Source organism: Pristis pectinata, chromosome 11, assembly GCF_009764475.1.
Source record: "Pristis pectinata isolate sPriPec2 chromosome 11, sPriPec2.1.pri, whole genome shotgun sequence".
Taxonomy (NCBI): domain Eukaryota; kingdom Metazoa; phylum Chordata; class Chondrichthyes; order Rhinopristiformes; family Pristidae; genus Pristis; species Pristis pectinata.
The window spans coordinates 51,439,028-51,462,464 of NC_067415.1; the positions used below are offsets into that span (position 1 = coordinate 51,439,028).

At 39.1% G+C, this 23,437-nt stretch overlaps 1 protein-coding gene across 2 annotated transcripts in view; it reads right to left on the reverse strand.

The window, feature by feature from the left end:
• tmem123 (transmembrane protein 123) overlaps nucleotides 1-23,437 on the reverse strand; it is a 33,990-nt gene that overhangs the window by 3,809 nt on the left and 6,744 nt on the right. Inside the window, exons 2-3 of one of the 2 annotated variants that reach the window (XR_007957157.1) lie at nucleotides 5,428-5,610; nucleotides 3,978-4,149 (exon numbers count right to left, since the gene is read on the reverse strand). Coding sequence is in view for 1 of the 2 variants with exons in the window: in XM_052026327.1 (XP_051882287.1) it covers nucleotides 3,992-4,149; nucleotides 5,428-5,610 (341 nt within the window). In the remaining variant the exon portion in view is untranslated. Of the gene's footprint in view, nucleotides 1-3,838; nucleotides 4,150-5,427; nucleotides 5,611-23,437 lie in introns of those variants that run through there. The other variant, XM_052026327.1, reaches the window with a different exon arrangement.

The following is a 23,437-nucleotide window of genomic DNA, read 5'->3' on the forward strand; positions in this document are numbered from 1 at the left end:
GAGAGAAATGGACAGTCGAAGTTTCGGGTCGAGAGCCTTCATCTGGACTGTGGTAGAGGGGTGGAGCAAGAGCTGGCAAGTGATAGGTGGATCCAGGTGAGATGGAGAAGGGAAGAGTGGAAATAGCAAGAGGCTGGGAGGTGATAGGTGGAGGCAAAGGGTCTGCTGATGATGGAATTTGATGGGAAAGGAAGGTGGAGCATGGAACCAAGTAAGGAGGTGGGGCTGGGCAGATGGGAACAATGGGAGAGGAGCCCCAGTGGGGGGAGCGTCTGGGTGATAGGCCTCCTCACCTGCCAGGGCCAAGGCCAAGCGCAAACTAAAAGAACAACACTTCATATTCTGCCTGGGTAGAAAGTAGCCTGACTGGTTGGCATCATGGCCTGGTACAGCAATTCCAACGCACAGAATGCAAGAGGCTGTAGAGAGTAGTTGACACAGCCCAGTCCATCATGGGCACAGCCCTCCCCACCATTGAAAGCATCTACATGAGGCATTGCCTCAAGAAGATTGGCATCTATCATCAAGAATTCCCACCATGCAGGCCATGCCCTCTCCTCACTGCTACCATCAGGCAGAAGCTTGAAGTCCCACATCACTGGATTCAGGAACAGTTACTTTCCTATGACCATCAGGTTCTTGAACCAATCTGCATAACCCTAATCTTACCTCAGCAATGGAACACTTTAGACCAACCACCTATACCACCGTGGACTTCTTGGATTGTTGTCCTTTTTTGCCCTGATGTCTTGTTTTGCAGTCTTTTTTCTTCACTGTCTTCTATAATTTATGTACAAACTTATGTTCTGTTTGTGTTGATTGAATCTATGTGCCTGTGATGCTGCTGCAAGTTTTTCCATTGTACCTGTACCTCACCGTACTTGTGCATATGACAATATACTCGACTTGACTTCCTCCAGCAATTAGTTTTTTGCTCCAGATTCCAGCATCTGCATTCTCTTATGTCTCTATTCTGTTGTATGATCTATTTCCAGAATTTACTGCTTTTATTTTAAACAAATGTAATTACTGTTGTTTTCTGACTTATAGGATCAGTTACAGCAATGAGGGCACTCTGCCAATATGTGGGATGTACAAGTAAAAACAAGAATATCATTACTTTCCCCAAAATGATGAATCCCTTAAATGACTGATGGCATTTTCATTTATAGACAGATATTCTTAAACAGTCAAGGGGGAAAACTTCACTGCTACATACAATGCTATCCACTATTTAGACTGCACATCTTGCCTTAACTGACCACACAATGTCCTATCCATTTTTCTGCTTGCCTTTGCAGTTTGCACCACACTATCCTGACATCTGGCATAATAAGACGTACCGAACAAATGGAAGAGACTTGGGTGCACAGAGTAAATTCGATGGAATACATTGACATTAGCTTCAATTTCAAAGACTAATTTGCTTCGTGGAGTTTCGAAGTTAACCCTTAAAGTGTAATGAAAAACATGACAAACCTTGGTGAGAAAAGAGAATGAAGAGCTGGAAACCAAATATAAAACATTGAAGGCAATTGATGAAGGGAGAGCACAAAGAGATGCAAGTTAAATTTGGTATCAAACATAATGCTGGGTAAAGTACACTAGAAAAACTTAAAGAATGAGAGCAGAGAATAGAATACTAACAGTAAAAGGTGTGACACATAAAAAATCCAAGATTGGACATGGAGCTCTTTGCTTGATATAACAATTCAGTTAAAGCAGCCCAAACATAGCCTTAAGAAAGGATTGTTTTTGGAGAAAGCCAAAAACTTTATATAGAAAATGGGTGTTGACAACTTCAATCCCTGCAATGGCTGGTTTCCAGAGTTTAAATTGCAATACAAGCTCATTTATAAGTGGTTTACCTGCATACTTCAATTCTGAATGACTGGCGTAAACACATTTAATAACTTATTCAAGGATTACTCCCACTGAGAACTTTAATGCAGACAAAACTACCCTATTCTACAAATGCACACATGAAAAGGCCAAGCTGCAGTTGATGACATCATTTACAATCCAACTTCAATTAGTCAACTAATGGAACCAAGTTAAAAATCAAACATGTTAAGTGTTTTTTACTGCAAGATGTTTGCCCATAAGGAAAACAAAAAAGTTGCATTGGCACAGACTAGAATTTCCATCCATTTGTTACCAACATGCCAGTGAACCTTAGTCATACATCGCTGTAAAGTCTCAAGATCCTTCGTACAAAAAGATGAAGGAAGCCAGGCAATATGTTAAAGCAGGAAAATAATCCAGAAATGCCTTGTGCCAATGCAATGTGTCGTCATGAAATATGCCCATATAATAGAGGGCGATTAGTTCTACTAATGTTTGGATTGTTGATAATGGGCTGTTCTACAAACAGAAACAAGTTTTTGGATTGTGCAATTCTCCTTTTTGCTTTTTTTGTAACTGGTGGTGGTCAAAAATCAATACTGCAATCCATTATCACTCAACACCCTGTGGTCCACCATCATCTTGGATTGGTAATGTTGACGACTTGTTATGTCAAACAGTTAAAATTGGTTAAGAGGTGTTGACATAAATGGGTAGCACTGTACTGCTTTTTGTCTCCTCTGGCCTTTCAGTCAATGAATTACTTTTGAATTTTGTTCAGTGTTGTTTGGTGGTAAGACAGTAGCCATTTTTAAACATACTCTTACCAACAATGTTTATTTGCTTTTATTGTGGTGATTACAGGTGATGGATCTACTTGACCAGATTAACTCTTGGGTTTAAAGTCATAACATAGCAATTCTGGCAATGCATTATAGTATTTGATTATCAGCTTTGAGTGGCTCAAATCCTGAAATGGTGTCTGAACTTAACTTTGAGTCAGATGAGAGTTTGCCATTGGCACAGACTAGAATTTCCATCCATTTGTTACCAATATGCCAGTGAACCTTAGTCATACATGCTGTAAAGTCTCAAGATCCTTCGTAGTGTGCCTGCCAATATTGTACACAATATTCTAATTGGGACCCCAGATTTTACTTTTAATTAGCATTTATGCTCTGCATTATGTAATAAAACTTTGAATAAATAATACTTTTAAAAACTTGCCTGAACCATAGAACCATACAGCACAAAACAGGCCCTTCGGCCCACCATGTCGTGCCGTCCATCAGACCACCCTCACACTACCTAACCCCTTCCTCCCGCATATCCCTCTATCTCACGTTCCTCCATATGCCTATCCAACAAGCTCTTGAACCTGTTCAATGTATCTGCCTCCACCACCACCCCAGGCAGTGCATTCCACGCACCAACCACTTTGGGTGAAAAACCTCCCTCTGACATCTCCCCTGAACCTCCCACCCATAACCTTAAAGCCATGACCTCTCGTCTTGAGCATTGGTGCCCTGGGAAGGAGGCGCTGACTGTCTACTCTATCTATTCCTCTCAATATTTTATATACCTCTATCATGTCTCCTCTCATCCTCCTCCTTTCCAGTGAATAAAGCCCTAGCACCTTAAGCCTCTCCTCATATTCAATACTCTCCAATCCAGGCAGCATCCTGGTAAATCTCCTCTGCACCCTCTCCAATGCCTCCACATCCTTCCTATAAGCTACAAATCCTTCTGCTGTTCCATACTGAACTGTGGTAAATTTCAATTGTAACACTGATGTTTAAAATCTCGCAATCAGAGATTATGATTTTGATTTAGAGTTTTTAAAATGCTTTGTTAATTTTTCTACTCTAGGTTTTCTTTCCTTGATACAGTTTCACTGATAAATAACAGTTATAACAGTCTGTCAATGATCAGTGATTGGTTCTAGAAATCTTGAAAATGTTCTTCCTCCTGAACATTGAAACAATGAGGATAATTAATCCATTACTGCCAAGCTAATTCAACAAAGATCAAGGGTTAGATCTATTCTACAAGCTTTAACCAGCTGAGCTATTCACGAGATTAAAAAGATGAAACTTCTAACAACATTCAAGTAGGAAGCACATGGATTGTACCTGATGCCAGTTTCTTACATGGTTCTGTATTGCCTGCCTCTACTGGAGGCGTAGAGTCTTCGTCCAAAGTAGAAAACAGTTACGAGAACCAAAGCCAACAAAATACCACCTACAAAACTTCCAATATCAAAATGTGAAACTGCGGGCAAGTTGGTTGTAGGAATTTCAGCACCTGAAAACAAAATAAGGAAATGAAAGAGTAATAAAAGTGCTACTGTCTAATGCTTTAATAGAAAAGAATAAATCTCTTTGAACAAAAAGATAATTGTAGGGCTGAGCACAGAGCAATGACTTGACAGGCATTACAGCTAGCCTTAAACAGAACAATGCATCTTCAAAGGTTTCACAATCCTGGTCTATAAAATTTGTCAAAATTTTGAATAATGGTACTACAATAGATTTCAATCTTTATTAGTTAAAACAGTATTGAATTGTCCCAAAATTTCAAATCATTATCAAGTTGGGTTACATTATAATGCTAGAAATTGGGATACACAGCACCCATTTCAAACACTACTGGACCTATGAAACCTTCAACATGGCAAGCAAGAAGCAGATAAACATTCTGGCTGAAATTGTGCCCATCATTCATGAAAAGGATAAAAATATAGCTGTTTAATGCCCTCTCCTGAAGCAGTTACTGTATAAAGATAACTGGCAAACCCATGTTTTGTGATGTATGGTGATATAATCACTGTAGGGAAGAGACACTTTTGGGACTGCCTGACAGGGGCAACTAATCAATATACCTACCTGATCGTGGAGCCAACAGTTATAACCATATTTAAAAGCAGTAGGCTACTGATACTCTTGCCATCTCCCATCTACAATCTGTAATACCAGCAGCCCAATCTTCTCTCACTCTTCACCAGGAGGCTCCTCTTGGCTTGCTGGCTTGATAAAAATGAACCTTGGTGTTGGAGTGTGGTTGACATGCTTCAAATACTAAGGGCACATTACCATGTCTCAATTCACATCAGCTGAACCAGCAGGTTTAAATTCCAAACAAGAACTTCCCTTTCAATAGCCGTTCACCCCAAAATTGTCCAGCAAATTATCAGTCCTTAAGAGGCTGACTAAAAACAGTGCAAAATTGAGCATTAAAAATGTTATCAATAATTTCTGAACATCAACAAAATGCAGATGCTGCCAATCTGAAACAAAACCAGAAAATGCTGGAAACAATCAGGTCTGGCAGCATCTGTGGAAAGAGAAACGAAGTTAACACACAAGGTCTGAGACCCTCCAGCAGAACTGTTCTGATGATGGGTCTCAGACCCGAAACCTTAACTCTGTTTCTCTTTCTACAGATGATGCCTGATCTGCTGAGTGTTTCCAGCATTTTGTTATCAATAATTTCTGTATTTGTTATCTGATCACACACAAATAGAATTAGACAAAGACAAATAGAATAACCCCAAAATGTCCCCATCCCCTTAAAGTTACTTACTTGTTGTGTTAATAACAGGCTGCCCTGGTAGCAGTTGTAGAGCAGTTCCCAGACTGGGTGATTGACCCCCTACTGGTTGCGTGTACAGTTGCTGCAATGTGCGTGGGTTCTGTAGTTGGACGGTGGCTGTAATATTCTCTGATTTAGTGGTTGATTGCACAATTGTTAAATTAGAAAGAGATGCTGTTGATGATAGAAAAGAAACATTATGTATGATTAAGTGGATGACAAAGAGAGAGTCATTAATGGATGACAGGAGATTTCTCTTGGGCATTCTAAATGTATGCGACATTAGAAACTGGTCCAAAACCATCTTAACTATTGAAAAACAGTAATAACTAACTTTAAAATAATGCTGTTTTGTGGAATATTTCCCAGGATGTCCTTATGCTTGAACTCTTATAACATCTTCCTGTCTAAGCACAAGATATATACCAGCTGAGATATATCAGCTATAACCAGATCTTTTACCATTTTTGTTTATATAAGTATTGGTTAATTTCAGTGCAGTGGTATCATTACAATCAGAGAGGGAATGGGGAAAACGGGATTCTGAATTTTTTTTAAACAAGTGAAGAACCTTCTGAGTCTGCAACTCAAATAAATTAAGTAGCATAGAAAATAGTTAATTCCAATGTATTTGTCATATTCAGTTGTTAAGGAGATAGGAAACTGGTCTTAACTCTTTGGTTATGGAAGATATATGCACCAAAAAGGAATGCATCTTTTAGGTTATCTAAAGTGTGTCTGTGTTCACTTTTACACCTCTCCTTCCCCTACTAGAATAGCATCACGTTTGGAACATCTGATGACTTGGGTGAACATCAGTCAAGAAAACAATGGCAATCCTGAGGCAGATGATTTCTGGGGCACCTTCAATGCAGCAGCATGCTATGCATGTAGAGTGACTTGGTGGTGCCCAATGCCTCTCCAGATAAAGCTTAAAGCACCTGGTGTACTCGAGTAATCTTCTGTCCAGAGCCAAGACCACCAAGTTCAAGACAAATGAGATCTGGCATTTGCACACTTGTACCAATGAACTTATCTAAAAATATTTTTTAGCAATGGCAAATGAGAAAATAGAGACCATTGTTTGCCTATAGTTCATAATTTTAATGTTTCATGCTTTCAGTTTATTATTTTAGCATAGAAAGATAAGCCCATGTATATTCTAGTCTGCTATACATTAAAGAAAAAGCCAACATTCAAATGCTTTAATATTTAGATTACGTTAGGCCTGCTGAAGTGATTCCTGCAATGCCTGACTGTACCCAAGATGCTATTTGCATTGCCAGTTAGCATAAAGGGAATTACAGCTGACACATAACTTGTATACAATGTTTATTATGTCCTCTGAAAAACCAAAAAAAAAATTAAATCTGAAGTAAAAATTGCTGGAAAATTCAGCATAAAAAGGCAGCTTCAGAGAAATGGAGCCATGATTTCAGTGTTAAATTTGAGTCCAACAATCTTCCTTAGATTATTGGACTAAAACAATAACTAAGTTTTTCTCTCTTCTAATGCTAGCTGAAGTGCTGAATATTTCCAGCATTTTAATGTTTTTATTAGGGCTCCCCCATTATTTTATTCGGGCTCCCCATTATTTTTGTTCTGACAACCAACAACATCCTCCCACAGTTCCTAAGTTGCACTCCTTGCTATGTAGTATTCATTCAGTGTAGACTCTGCAAAGCCAACTACATTTTGTACTTTTTAAAAAATGTACATACCTCTATTCTTTCAAACCCTGGTTTCAACCATGCTCCCTGATCCCTTCCCCCCCCCCCCCCCCCCCCCACACACACACACACACACCACATGCTGATAACTATCAGCTAACTGTTTGCACTCAGTAAAATAACCAGCCTTCCCAGAATGTAAGAATACAGGACTATACATGTACTAAATGTAAAAACAGCATAGAGAGAGCTAAGTGATCTGACAGCCAACATCAGATTGATGCTCTGCAGTCCTACCACATCTAGTCATTAATAGTGGTGGACAATTAAACAAGTAATGAGAGGGGGCTCACGTGAGTACTAAAGAAAAAGATGAATCACTTGCAATCACATTCAGCCAAAAGTGCCAAATAGATTATTTATCTCAGCTTCCTCCTGAGATTCCCAGCATCAGAAGCCAGTCTCCAACCAACTCAATTAATTTCATATGATAATGAAATGTCTAAGAGCATTGAACATAGCAAAGACCTCAGGGCACATGACATCCCATCAGTAGTGCTGATGACCTGGCTCTTGAACTAAGTGTACTTCTAGCCAAGCTGTTTAAGTACAGTTATAACAGCAGCCTTACCTATCAATTTGGAAAATTACCCAGATATGCCCTGGCCACAAAAAGCAGGATGGCACAGTAGCACAGCGAGTAGAGCTGCTGTCTCACAGTGCAAGAGAACAGGGTTCAATCCTGGCCTTGGGTGCTGTCTGTGTGGAGTTTGCATATTCTCCCCATGACCATGTGGTTTTCCACTGGGTGCTCATGTTTTCTCCCACATTCCAAATATGGCCATTGTAAATTGCCCGTCATGTATAGGCAAGTGGTAGATTGTGGGGGGAGTTAATAAGAATGTGGGGAGAATAAAAAGGATTAGTATAGGATTAGTGTTAATGGGAGGTTGATGGTTGGTGCTGACTCATTGGGTCAAAGGGTCTGTTTCCATGCTGTATGGTTCTATGACTAGGGCTACTAAACAACACTTAGTGAACCTGCCGCGTCAATATCTTAGATACACGAGCAGGTTCAGAGGCCGGGTATCCTGGCACCTCAAAGCTCAAGATGGGAGCATGATGAAATACTCTTCTCTTGCCTGGATGAGTGTACCTCCAACAAGTATCAATAAGGCTAGGGCATAAGCAATGAATAATAAGACCTTAGATAGCATGAATGGGGAGCTAGGTGGAGATGTCCAAGGAACCTTGAAGGCACAGGTCAATAAGGTGGTTAAGATGGCATAAGCTCCATTAGCTGGGGAGACACTGGATGAGCTGGATCTGTTTTCCTTTGAGTGGAGAAGGCTGGAGAGTCCTGATTGAGGAACAAGAAATTAGGAGGATGATGGGTGGGGTTGATGGTGAGAATTTTTTTCCCTTAGCAGCAATGCCTACAACCAGAGAGCATAGGTTTAAGGTTTGGGTAGCAGATTTAGAAGGGATTTGAGGAAGACTTTTTTTAAAAAAAACCCAGAGGATGGTTAAAATCTGAAATGCATTGCCTGAAGGGATGAGGAAGGCAGGTACTTTCATAACATTTAAGTAGTATTTAGATAAGTACTGGAAGGCCACAGGCCTAATGTTGGAAAATTGGATTGGAATGAGATGCATGGGCATAATGGGCCAAAGGGCCTAGTTCCCTGCTGGATGACACAAAAATCTTCCAGGTCAAAGCAGTCTCCTGGACTACCATCTCATCAACCAATATAAACTTTCATTCCTTCTTCCACCAGCACACAGTGGCTGCAGTATCAACAACAAAATATACTGCTATTCCATCAGCACCCCCAAAACCCAGGAACTCTGCCACCAATGAGGACAAGCGCAGCATTTGCACAGGAATGCTACCAGCTACAAGTTCCCTTCCAAGTCACACTCCATCTTGACTTGGAAATATATCACTGATCCTTCATAGTTGCTTGGTCTAATTCCTGGAACTCCCTTACTGATAGTACTGTGGGAGTACCTTCACAAGAAGAACTGCAACCGTTCAAGATGGAATGCAATTTGCCAGCTGGTTATTCCTATCTACCCTCTCAACAGTGTAACTAATAGGTTTTGCTTTCAATTGGAATTTGTTTATTATTGTCACATGTACGGAGGTACAGTGAAAAATTTGTTTTGCATACTGTTCATACAGATCAATTCATTACAACAGTGCATTGAGGTAGTACAAGGTAAAATAACAGAATGCCGAATAACATGTAACAGCTACAGAGAAAGTGCAGTGCAGGTAGACAATAAGGTGCAAGGTCATAACAAGGTAGATTGAAAGATCAAGAGACCATCTTGTCATACTAGGGAATCGTTCAATAGTCTTATAACAGGATAGAAGCCATCCTTGAGACTGGTAGTATGTGCTTTCAGACTTTTGTATCTTCTGCCCGATGGGGGTGGGGAGAAGAGAGAATGCCTGGGGTGGGTGGGGTCTTTGATTATGTTGGCTGCTTTACCGAGACAGCGAGAAGTATAGACAGAGTCTATGGAGGGGAGGATGGTTTCTGTGACGTGCTGAGCTATGTCCACAACTCCCTGCAGTTTCTTGTAGTCACGGGCAGAGCAGTTGCCATACCAAGCCATGATGCATCCAGTTAGGATACTTTCTATGGTGGATCGATAAAAATTAGTAAGGGTCGACAGGAACATGCCAGATTTCTTTAGGCTCCTAAGGAAGAAGAGGCACTGGTAAGCTTTCTTGGCTGTGGCATCTACGTGGTTGGACCAGGACAGGCTATTGGTGATGTTCACTCCTAGGAACTTGAAGCTCTCAACCTCAGCACTGTTGATGTAGACAGGCGCATGTGCACCACCCCACCTTTCCTGAAATCAATGACCAGCTCTTTTGTCTTACTGACATTGAGGGAAAGGTTGTTGTCATGACGCCATGTTATTAAGCTCTCTATCTCCTTCCTGTACTCTGACTCATTGTTATTTGATTTACGGCCCACTTTGGAAGTATCATCTGCAAACTTGTACATGGCGTTAGAGCAGATTCTTGCCACACAGTCATGAGTATATAGGGAGTAGAGTAAGGGGCTGAGGATGTAGCCTTGTGGGGCAACAGTGTTGAGCATAATTGTGGCAGACGTGTTGCTACCTATCCTTACTGATTGCGGTCAGGAAGTCAAGGATCCACTCGCAAAGGGTGGTGTTGAGTCCCAGGTCTCGGAGTTTGGTCAAAAGTTTGCTTAGAATTATAGTACTGAAAGTAGAGCTGTAGTCATTAAACAATAGTCTAACGTGTGTGTCTTTACTCTTCAGATGCTCCAAAAATGAGTGTTGGGCCAGGGAGATGGCATCCACTGTAAACCTGTTTTGGCAGTAGGCGAATTGCAGTGAGTTGAGGTTGTCTAGAGGATGGAGTTAATACATGCCATGACCAGCATCCCTAAGCACTTCATGATGGTGGATGTTAGAATCACTGGGCAGAAGTAATTAAGGCACTCTATTGTAAACCACGGAGTGAGTGCTGTTACTGGCTCAGTGTGTGTCATGGTAATAAGGAATGCAAAGCAAAGATGCCAGGTCTAATTCAGTCACAGTTGTAGTCCAGGTGATAAAGATCATTGCAATTAACTCAAATGTTTCTGAGCTAACAGACCCCTTTATTAGCTAAGGTGGACTCTGCTTCTTTTGTTAACTTCCTGCATACCTAAACCACAACTGTTTTATGCAAATTAAAGGTTTATATGGATAAATAGATCTGTTTCTTCAGCCAATTTTTCTGGTAATAACACAGGACAGTGGGCAAAAGCATCTACATTTTCATGGTAATAAGCCTTTTGTGCAAAGTTTCTAAATTCCCTGGTGAAGCAATAGAATACCAGAGTGCTTTTCATAAACTGATCTACTTTCCCACTGTTCTCTCTTTTTTAAAAAAAATCTCTTAAGACAATATTTACTGAGGATGGCTGGAGTGCTCTGGGTAGAGCTCAGGCTCTATTTTAGGTTAGAGCTAATGGAAAGGATTCTCATTGTTATATTTTTCAGTAACAAATACCGAATTGAAAATACAGTAGTTGACAGGCAATGGAATAGGAAAGAGAAAACAGGAATAGCTGTTCTGAGTTGGGGTAGGCAGTCATCTTACATTTTGGGGGAAGCTGCCATTACTGAACAAAATTGTGGGGAAACCTTTATGTGGTTCCTGCTTATGGTTCAAGTATCACCTTCCAGCCCAAATCCAGATAGATTTTTTGAAATGTGATGTGGGCATTTCTAAAGGACTTCCCCATGAATTCAGAGAAAACCCATGAACACATCAAACTATCAAAGCTTCCTCAAAATGCAAACATAATACTTTGAAGAGAAACCTAGGTATTTTTTTTAATGAAAACCAAAAGAACTACACATACTGGAAATACAAAATTAAAACAGAAAATGCTGGAAATACTCAGCAGGTCAGCAGCATCTATGGAAAGAGAAACAGTTAATTTTTTAGATCCAGGATCCTTCGCCAGAATCATACCTGAAATGTTCAACATAGAGACCTACAACTTTCTAATTTGGCAACAATAACAAAAGGTTATGAAGTTGGAGCAAGCTAGAAAGAGGGAATTGTTCATCATTTCCTCTTATTGCTCCCACCAACCTCAGAAGAAAGAAGATGTGGTTTAAAACAGGGGCACCTAAAGCTACCAGACACTAGAATGAGGGGAACTGAAAGTTGGAGGTGGTCATTGCTGGCACCAAATTTAGAACATTGTCCAAACAATTATTCATAGTCACATGTGTTTCAAGAGAGAACATCCAGCTCCTTACATTTACAACTACTGATTCTGAACATAAATGGGAAACATTCAAATTTTACTTCAGCAGTCTTAAAAAAAACAAATCTGATCAAAATAATCTAATTTAAATATTATTTTTTCAATATTGAATTTTAATTTTTTTAAAGTTAAAAATTGTGGGTTAGAAATTCTTTGAAAACATGCAAATTTTGAATAGCTGCTTGAATATTCTGCTGTGCACAAGGCTCAAGGCACTCTGTACTGTAGAATTGGTCTTGCACACCAATATGGAGAGTGGAGATTACAGAAGGGTAGTGGGCAACAGACTGTAGGGGGTCTGACTCAGAAGGGTGGAGTTTGTTGGTGGGGGGAGGAGGAAATGAGATCCTGAAAAAGTGTGTGTGGTGGTGGGCCCCAAAGAGCTAAAATGCTTGTGAAAAGAGACCCAAAGGGCCAAGAGAACATCAGTGCAGTGAGCTTAAATAAGTTAAACTTGAAGAAAGCCAATTCATAGGACTCCCCAGACATACTTCACTCTTCAAGTCTTGTACGTCTGGTAGAGCATCATTCAAACCTGCCTTCAATGCAGACTTATGTCCCTGCACAATTTACAGAGGATTCTGTCCATTTAACAATCACACTTTTTCATATAAAAGACTGCACCAAGCAACTGAATTTCTAAGTCTGATTTCAGCAACAAGCATGACATCTGGCCACCTGATTTTGCTGTTTGATTTTCAAATAAATTACAGCTAGAGACAGTAGCCGAGGTTATAACTAGCAATGGTAAATTTCAATATATACTGTACATGCTGAGGCAAATCTTCTATTGCCACAAGACTGTTGACCTCCTATCCTGAAATACACCGTTTGATCCAAAATGACCCTGGGCGCAGTGTTTCTCAGACCTTGGTGCGGTTGAGTCCAGCATAGAGGTCATCTCAGCACAGGCAGCATGCCACTTTCAAAGGACGGCTTTGATAGACGATGGGGTACCTTCACTGGCTGATTAGTTAACTGGTTGATCAGCTATTGGTTGGTTAATTGGCTTCCATAAATTGTCCCCATCATAGATGGATATATGAGTTATTGAGAAATAAGTGGGGAAATGGGACTGGTGGGATTGCTGAGAGCTAATGCAGACTTGAAGAGCCAAATAGACTCCAGTGTTGTTGCAAAATATAATACATTCCTGAATGCTTGCAAATACCTTTAACATTCAAATGCTCATTGACATTTGGTACCTGTATTTTTTTTCTCCCACATCTGACACCAAAATTTAAAGAAATATATATTTGAAAGCAATTAAAAGCACTGAAGTTAAACTAAAGAATAAAAGGCTTGATTTAACTTTTACCCAGCAGCTTAAATTTCCTGGCCTCAAAGCTGGGAAGCCTGCAGAACATTGGTTCTTGTTGTTTATGACGGAACAGCACAACGAGGAGTCCACTCCTGCATTAAACGAGCAACCAGTTGCTTTTGCTCAGATCACACCAGTGCTGGAAACCAGGACTTCCAGGGAGAAACACAGGCAACTTCTGGCATGAGTGATGTGGGAATGAAAGTTCTGGGTTTAATATAGATATCTGTTTACAAGACAGTCTTCCCTTCCTCTTTCAGGGAAAATTACATATCTTTCTTTCTCTTTCAATTTTTTTTTATTAATCTTCAAATTAGTACAATATATAACATTAGTAATTATACATATGGTGCAAAGAGATCAGGATAACAATCATAACAGTTAATATATATATATATATATATATATATATATATATATATATATATATCACAAGGAGTAAAAAAATAATCTAGACCTCCCGCTCTCTTATTATGTGAGCAAATACAAAAGGAAAGATTGAAAAGAAATTTAATTATATGAGAAAAGAACCCCCAAATCAAAAAAAAATAATAAACCAAAAAAACTGGACTGATATTTCTTCAACTAAAAACAACATTATTTCATCAAGTCTGCTCCTCTGTATTCAAGGGTTATTGAAAGGGATCTGAAAAAGGTCAGCTTATGTCATACGTATATCATATGTGAGGAAGTATTGAATAAATGGACTCCAAACTTCCTCAAATTTAAGTGAAGAATCAACAGTACCACTCCTAATTTTTTCTAAGTTTAAACATGCTACAGGTTGAGAAAACCACTGAAAAGTGGTGGGAGGTATTGGATCCTTCCAGTTGAAGGAAATGGATTGCTTGGCCATTAATGTGACAAAGGGGATCATACGACAAGCAGAAGCAGATAAATGGTGAGATTCCATCATTGGTAACCCAAAAACTGCAGTAATAGGATGAGTTTGTAAATCAATGTTCAATACAGATGAAATAATGTAAAAATGTCTTTCCAATATTTTTCCAAAAGGGGACAGGACCAAAACACGTGTGTCAGGGAACCCACCTTCAAATTACATCTGTCACATATAGGATTTATATGATGATAAAAATGGGCTAACTTGTTCTTGGACATATAGGTCCTGTGAACTACCTTAAACTGTATCAAAGAGTGTCTAGCACACATAGAAGATGTATTAGCTAATTGAAGAATTTTCTTCCATGTCCCTGTAGGTAAAAGTATCTGGAGTTCTCTTTCCCATTCATTCTTAATTTTATCAAGTTCCTCTGAACATATTTTCATAATCCGATCATAAATTATTGCTATCAGGCCCTTCTGATAAGGACTAAAACCTAAAATTTTTTCTGTAATTTCAATTTTATATGGTGTTGGAAAAGAAGGTAAAGTAACTTTTAAAAAAAATTCTAATCTGTAAATATCGAAAAAATGTGATCTAGGCAGATTGTATTTATTAGACAACTGTTCAAAAGATAAAAGTTATCAATGAATAAATCACAAAAACATGTTATTCCCTTCATTTTCCATAAGGAAAAAGCTGAGTCAATTCTAGATGGATGAAAGAAAAAAATTAGATTGAATAGGACTCGATAAATTAAATTTATTCAATCCAGTAAATTTACAAAATTGAAACCATATCCGTATTGTATGTTTAACTATTGGATTAGTCATTTGTTTACTCAATTTAGTAAGTGCAAAAGGGAATGAAGCTCCTAAAATAGAAACTAATGAAAATCCTTGCACTGATTCACACTCAAGGTGTCCCCAACAGGGACAATGAATTGCATCTAAATCTCGTGCCCAGAAAATTAAGTATCTAAAATTAATTGCCCAATAGTAAAATCTAAAATTAGGCAAAGCCATACCACCATCCTTTTTTAATTTTTGTAAATATTTCTTACTTAACCTTGGGTTTTTATTCTGCCATATATATGAAAGAATTTTGGAATCAATAGTGTCGAAAAAGGATTTCAAAATAAAAGTTGGAATCACCTGAAATAGATACAAAAATTTTGGTAAAATATTCATCTTAACTGCATTAATTCAGCCAATCAATGACAGAGAGAATGGGGACAATTTAGTAAATAATTGTTTAACGTAATTAAAGATAAAAAGTTAACTTTAAATAAGTCCTTGTGTGTCTTGGTAATTTTAACACCCAGGTACGTAATCAGTCACTAATCTAAATGGTAACTGCCTATAAATTGGGATTTGCATGTTTAATGGGAAAAATTCACTCTTAAGATTTAATCTATAACCAGAGAAAACACTAAACTGAGCAAGTAGTAATAATACTGCAGGGATAGATTTCTCCGGATTAGAGATATAAAGTAACAGGTCATCTGCATAAAGAGATATCTTATGAGTCCCCTTTCCACTAGTGATACCAAATATGTTAGAAGAATCCCGAATGACAATTGCCAAAGGTTCCAAAGCAATATTTAATAATAAAGGACCTAGAGGGCAACCCTGTCTAGTGCCTCAAAAAAAGCCTGAACAAGGGGGATCTCTGATTATAAGTATTGAAGCCATAGGTGTGTAGTAAATCAATCTGATCGCAGGTATGAAATTTGAACTAAAATTAAATTTCTCAAGTGTGTTAAATAAATATTCCCATTTGACTCTATCAAACGCCTTCTCGGCATCTAGCAACATGACACATTCTGGAATTACAGATTAAGGGGTATATATAATATTCATTAACCTCCTAATATTAAAATGCAAATAACGATTCTTAATGAATCCTGTCTGGTCATCAGAAATAATTTGTGATAGTACCTTTTCCAGTCTAGAAGCCAACATTTTGGAAAAAATTTTAGAATCCACATTCAATAAAGAAATAGGTCTATTTTCTTATCCTTTTACGTGCTTAACAAGACTAAATAATTGTAAACAGGCTAAATGGTAAACGAGGTTCTCATCCTTATCCTGTTCAGGAAACTCTCATCCTTCACCTTCTAGTCACTGTTTACCACTTACTACTCTCCACACTAACTGACATCAATTATAACCATCCTCCAAACAGTGTCATTACACTCCTCTTCTTAAACCCCCAATTTCAATCTATTTGCCTTTTCCAGCCAGCCTCTGCTCCTCAATTTACTGCCCAAAAGGATGGCAGAGGCAGAAACCCTCTGTAAATTTGAATGTGTATTCAAAAACTTGCAACCTGCAGGGTTATGAGCCAAGTGCTGATTACCCTGGATAGCTCTTTCTCAACAGGCACAAACACCACTTGGTTTGCTCTGTGCTGCAAATATTCTAGGATTCGATAAGCAAGGTCCCACCTTCAGCTCTGTGTTCATCACTCCTAAATGGATATTGTCAGAAGACACTAAGGTTTAGGTCATGTTATTTTGTATATTAAAATAAAATCTATATCTTTAGAATTTTCAGAAGCAAGGACAACTATACTGATAGTGGAACAATATTCAAACAAACAGGTAGAACAATATTCAAACAAACAGGTAGAACAAATACACAAGAGTGAAGCTTGAGATATTTGACCTACTGCAAATTCTACCCTAAAATCTTGAATATTTGTATGGTCAGGGAGGAATTGGGGGGGGGGGGGGGGGGGGGGGAGTGAGTGTGCAGTGAGAATGTGTGGTGGTGGAGAAGGGCAAGGACAGATAGAGGCTGAGACAGTGAATAATAAGAGGATATCCTTAATCTATCCAACATGGTTGCTTGAAATTATTACTGACAACAATTTGCTGGTAATATTAGGTATTACTACAGCAGTATTGCCATCAGATCATTGGAAATCATGTTTATTCCCCCAGGGAATTAGCAAAAACAAGACAATTCAATGATCAAAACCTCCTTTGCATTTATAGCTGTGGCTGAACTTTTCATGATATACTTCTAAGAAGAAAAAGTAATCTAACAGAATAGCAGGAAGATGACTGGCTACCAAGTATCTAGTTTTTTGTCCTCTAAACAAGGGCAATGGTTTAAATTAGAACTAGAAAACCATATTGCACTATGTTAAATTAATAGCTTAATTAAACTATTTTAACTATATAAAAAATGGAATAAAGACTTTAAACAATAACTAGCTAGTCTATGTTATGACATGACAGGTCCTGTGTCTGCACTGCAGTATGTGAAAGTCTATGAACTGCAAGACTGTCCAAACAAATACAATGCAGGAGATGTCTCTATCTCAAATCTCTACAACTCAAGAGTCACCGAGATGTACTTAAGTTCAAAACATTCCAACACAATGTAACAGTGGGAATTTCTGGACAGCCCAAAGGAAAACACAGGATCAGGAAGGGATTTTCAACTGTTATAGCTAGATAGCTCCCTTTCGACAAACTGAGCAGGAGATTCTTATAGATCAACAGGTTCAACGTGCTTGCTACCCTTGAAGACAAAGATAAAGACTTTACGGGCAACCATAATGCAGTCCAAAGCACTGTGTTGTCCAAGTTTTGAGGGAAGCACTTATAATTAGGATGGATCTCATCTTCTGTAATCAAGTACAAGTATTCCAAAGGGTGTGCTGCCTAATTAGTGCCAGGATAAGGATTTCTCAGTAGCAAGAGAGGAAGTTGGAAAAGGAGGGAGTAAATCCAGCTATTATGGTCGATGATGGAACAAACAGCATAGGTTAGAACAATAGGGAGGAGATAGACACAGTGAGGAGGTCCTGCTGAAAAAATATCTTGCTCTTTCAGCTCTAGATAAAAAAAAGCAACATCCCAAGACAATCTGCGGGTCGTTGCCTGAGCCTTTTGGCACAGAGGCAGAAAGATCAGAACTAACATGTAACTAAAGGGCTGGCCTGTATAATAGTTCTGGAGTAGGAAAGAGCTGTGGAGGAGAAGGGCTCGATCTGAACTGGAATAGGACCTGTGGTCTAGTGGTTATTAGGAAGGTGGCATGGTCTTTAAATGAGTAGATGGTTTGGGGGGGGGGGGGGGGTTGGGTAGTGGGGAGGATCTACACAAAATGCAAGCATCTTAAAATAGAGACAAAATAGGAAATGGGAGTACAGGAAAGTATGAAGTAGGGGAGGACAACAATGGCATGGGAGATGGGAGTAAATATAGTTTGCAAACTGGAGGCAAAAAATATAATTAACTATAAAGTGAGAGGGAATCAGACAAAGCAAGTTAAAACTGTCAATAAAACAATACATTATGTAAGGGGAAAGCTGGAGATAATCCTGAATTGGGAAGAACCAGATATAATAGGGATTATGGAAACATATGTACAGAAATATCAGGAAAGGAAATTAAGTAGTACAGGTTATAACCCATTTAAAAATATTGAGGAGAAAAAGTATGAAGGTGGAATAATGGTACAGGATAACAATGACAGTGGAGAAAAGGTCAGAGCTACAAGTGAAATAGAGTCAGAGAGAAACAGGCCCTTCAGCCCAACGAGTCTGTGCCAACCATCATCCACCCATCTACACTACATTCTTCCTGCAGATTCTACCATTCACCTATACATTAGGGGCAATTTACAGTGGCCAATTAAGCTTCTAACCACATGACATTGGGATGAGAGGGGAAACCGGAACACCTGCCAGAAACCCACAGAAACTAAGGGGAAAAAGTGTAAACTCTACACAACAGCACTAGAGGTCAGGAGTGAGCCCGGTCCTCTGGCACCGTGAGACAGCAGTTCTACTATGTTTGTCACTGTGCCAAAAAAAATGCATCAATGATAATAAAGTGTCAATTACAGAAACAAGCATAGTGTACAAACCACCTGATATTGTATGGGAGACAGAGGAAGAAATATGCAGACACATTAAATAAAAGATTACAAACACATTAAACTCATGCAGGATTTCAAATACCCCTATGTTAATTGGATAGAAGAGATGGGTAAACCGGATAAGGGAATGAAATGAAATTCCTACAACGTATACAGGACTTCTTTCTAGCCCATTACTTAAAGGCCCAACAGGGAACAATTCACTGTTAGATCTACTAAAATGGAAAGAACCAGAAGAGAGAAAGTAGGGGACTATTTCCTTAACAGTGACCATAATATTAACACATTTTATGATAATAAAGGATGAAAGTACAACAAGAAAAAGGTTATCAGGTTAGAGAAAAGCTTATTTTCAGAAGCTGAGTCTAGAGTTCATGAAGATAAAATAGGCAGCAATACTGGCAAATGGTACTCGAGAACAATAATAGGAAACATTATAAATGTTGTTCAATAAACATCAGGAACAGCACCTCATTTTCCATCTTGGAATCTTGCAGCCTAACAGCATGAACATTGAGTTCTCCCACTTTAAGTAATCCCCACCTCCCTTCCCCACAACTCCCCACCATGCTTCTCCTCTTCTTCCCTAGCCCCTTTGTTTCTACCTTTTATCCCCCCTTATCTTTGACCCATCCCCTGGTGGATCTGCTCTCCCCTCCTCCCCTGCACCTGCCTATCACTCTCTTCCCTGCATCTACCTATCACCACCTTGTGCCCATCCCACCTCCCCTCTTTTGTCCACCTATCACTGCTCTGTTTTTCCCTTCTATATATTGGGCTTCCTCTTTTCCCATCTTCAGTCCTGAAGGAGAGTCATGACTCGAAACGTTGACCGCCTGCTTTTCTCCACGGATGCTGCCTGGCCTGCTGAATTCCTCCAGCATCATCGTGTTTTTCATCAAACATCAGGAAATACATGTTCTGTTAAAAGGAAACTAAATACTCAGACTCCATGGATGAAACACAAGAAACAACTGAGAATAACAGAAGTGAAATACACGAAGTACACAGGTAACAGGGGTTTGCACAAGAGATAATACACAGGGACTAACTAAAGCAGAAATTAAAAGAACAATTGGGAAGACAAAGAGGAGCAATTAAAACTTAAATATCAAGGAACATAAAGCATAATAAACTTTTAGGCACGTCAATTAAAAAAATGGAATCAAAAAACAAATTTGCAGATGCTGGAAATCTGAAATGAAAATTAAAATGCTGGAAGTACTCAACTAGTCAAGCAGAGAAACGGAGTTTATAACTTCAGAACATCAACATATTTCAAGTTGCAGAGTAGGGGAAAACAGTCTAGACAAAAAAAATGTTGGGATAGGATTTGTATCATTAAGGGATGTACAAGAAAATACTTGCCCATAAACTCACTAGCTTTAAATTTTGCACCCCTTTAAAATTGTACTGTTTAATTTATGCTGTCCTTATTCTTCCTTCAAAGATGAATTACTGCATTATTGGCACTAAATATTATCTTTTTATTTCATTAGCCTGTTTATATCCCTCTGTCTGTTATTTTCATGTCATCAACAAATGTAAATTTCATACTATGTACCCCTGGGGGAGTAACTCCTCCAATATCTGTTTTCTATCCTTCAGCCAATTCAAAAAACTTTCCACATATGCATAGGCATTCATTATTAAGCCAAGTTATGGTTAAGTCTTTCCCACATCATCTTCCTTAATGGATTTCCCATTACTGACATTAAACTGACTAGAAGAGAGCTTCTAGGTTTATCTCCCTCCCTTTAATCAAGCAAAGGTAACAATTCCAATTGTTTGAAATTTAGATGTGTCACTTATCAGGAGGTTGTCTACTTTTTAAGAGTTTGTTACTTGAAACAAGCAATACATAACGAACAGGAGGAGGATTTGGATCTCAAGGCTGAAAAGAATTCCCACAAGACTCCCAATGCATTTGTTATTGTATTCTCAGATTATGAGCCTTGAGAAAGCACAGCTTAATAAATCTCATAGGGAAGCTACTTTAGTTGGTACAGTATTTTTTGTTTGCTTACAACATGATCATGTAGGCCACAAAGATGCTATAATATTACTTGCATAGGTCATTAGCTTGACAAAACAGCCAAGTCTCAGTCTTGGGATTTTTACGAAAGAGAGAAAACATGGTTGCTCAAAAGATAAGGAAAACAAGTGGAGATGTTTTGGAGAACATTCATATTACCAGGGAGGGGGTATTTGCAACCTTACAGCCCATGAAGGTGGATAAATCCCCAGGGCCTGACCGAGCGCATCCTCAGATCATGTGGGAGGCTAGAGAAGAAATTGTGGAGGCCCTTGCAGAGATACTTGCTTCATCGTTAGCCACTGGTGAAGTTCCTGAAGACTGGAACGTGACTAATGTCGTTCTGTTGTTTAAGAAGGGTAGCAAGGACAAGCCAGGGAACTACAGGCCAGTCAGCATGACATCAATGGTGGTGAAGTTACTAGAGGGAATTCTGAGGGACAGGATCTACCAGCATTTGGACAAAGTCTGATTAGGTGGTGTCAGCATGGCAAGTCATGTTTGACAAATCTTTTAGAGCTTTTTGAAGAGGTAACCAAAAGTGTAGATGAGGGTAGGGCAGTGTCTATATGGACTTTAGCAAGGCCTTCAACAAGGTCCCACATGGTAGGCTGGTCAGGAAGGTTAGGTCCCACAGAATCCAGGGAGAGCTAGTTAGGTGGATTCAAAATTAGCTCGGAGGTAGGAAGCAGAGGGTGGTTGAAGGTTGTTTCTCAGAATGGACGCTGGTGACTGGTGTGCCGCAGGGATCAGTGTTGCAACCCTTGTTATTTGTACAGTATAAATGATTTGGATGCGAATGCACAAGGCTTAAATTGGTAAGTTTGCAGATGACACTAAATTAGGTGTTGTTGATAGTGAAAAAGGTTATCATAGATTACAGGAAGATCTTGATCAGTTAGGGAAGTGGGCTGAGGACTGTCAAATGGATTTCAATACAGACAAGTGTTAGGTGATGCATTTTGGAAAGTCAAGCCAGCATAAGGCTTGTACTATGAATGGTAGGACACTAAGGACCTAGGAGTACAAGTGTGTAGTTCACTGAAAGCAGCAGCACAGGTAGACAGGTGGTGAAAAAGGCTTTTAGGTCACCTTGTTATAGGAAAAACAAGGTTAAACTCGAAAGAGCACAGAGAAAATTTGAGGATCTTGCCAGGACTAGAGGGCCTGAGTTATAGGGAGAGGTTGGCCTACAATTCAACCTCTCCCTATAACTCAACCTCTTTATTCCTTGGAAAATAGAACACCTTATAGAAGTGTTTAAAATCATAAGAGGTATAAATAAGGTGGACAGTAACAGTCTTTTCCTCAGGGTAGGGGAGTGCAAAACTAGGGGGCGTAGATTTAGGGTGAGAGGGGAAAGATTTAAATGGGGCCTGAAGGGCAAGTTTTTCCATGCAGAGGGTGATGAGTATATGAAATGAGCTGCCAGAGGATGTGGTTGAGGCAAGCAGAATAGTATCATTTAAGCAGCACTTGGATAGTTACATGGAGGGGCAGGGCTTAGAGTGATATGGACTGAATGCAGGAAATTGGGACTTGCTGGGTGGGCACCATGGTTGGCATGGACTGGTTGGGCTGAAGGGCCTGTATCCGTGCTGTAGAGTCATAGAACAATATGTAACAAACAACAAAAAGAGGGTCTATAATTTTTATAAACAAATGTACAATTCACTGAAATAAAGTTTGCCTTTAAAACAATAACATGAGGATATTGTAGAAATCCAGTTTACAGTGGATTATGTGGATTCAAGGCCTTAAGTAGGACAGTTGGACTTTCTTTCGCAACGTAACCACATATTGTAATTGTGAATTATTCAATAAGGTATATCAAATAAAAACACCAGGTAGCCCATCACACTTGACAAAACTGTCTAATTAGTTCTGTTCTTTCTCTGCTGCTCTGTGAATTTATCCTAATCCCTGTTTAAAATTATTGATTCCATTAACATTGTTCATTTGGCTAATGCATTTCAGATTATAACATGTTGCATCATATTTTCCTATTACTTCTGGTTCTTGTATCTTATTGCTTAAAATCTGCAACCTCTGGTTACTCTGGATCCTGCTGCTATGATAAACAACTTTTTCCACATTCATTGTAGATCTTTAATGATTTGAACACCTCCATCAAATCTCCTCTGAGCCTTCTCCACTCCAAGGAGAACAATCCTGGTTTTAATCTCTTCACCAAATTGGGCTATCCTGGTTAACAAAAAGCATAAAATGCAGATGCATGAAATGGAAATGAAAATTAAATCCTCAGCAGGCTAGGAAGTATCTGTGGTGAGAGAAAAAAAGAGTTGATGTTTCAGGTCAATGATCTAGTATCGAAACATTCAGATGGAGCAGATGGAGCTCAACCCGGATAAGTGTGAAGTGATACACTTCGGGAGATCGAATTTGAAGGCAGAATACAAGG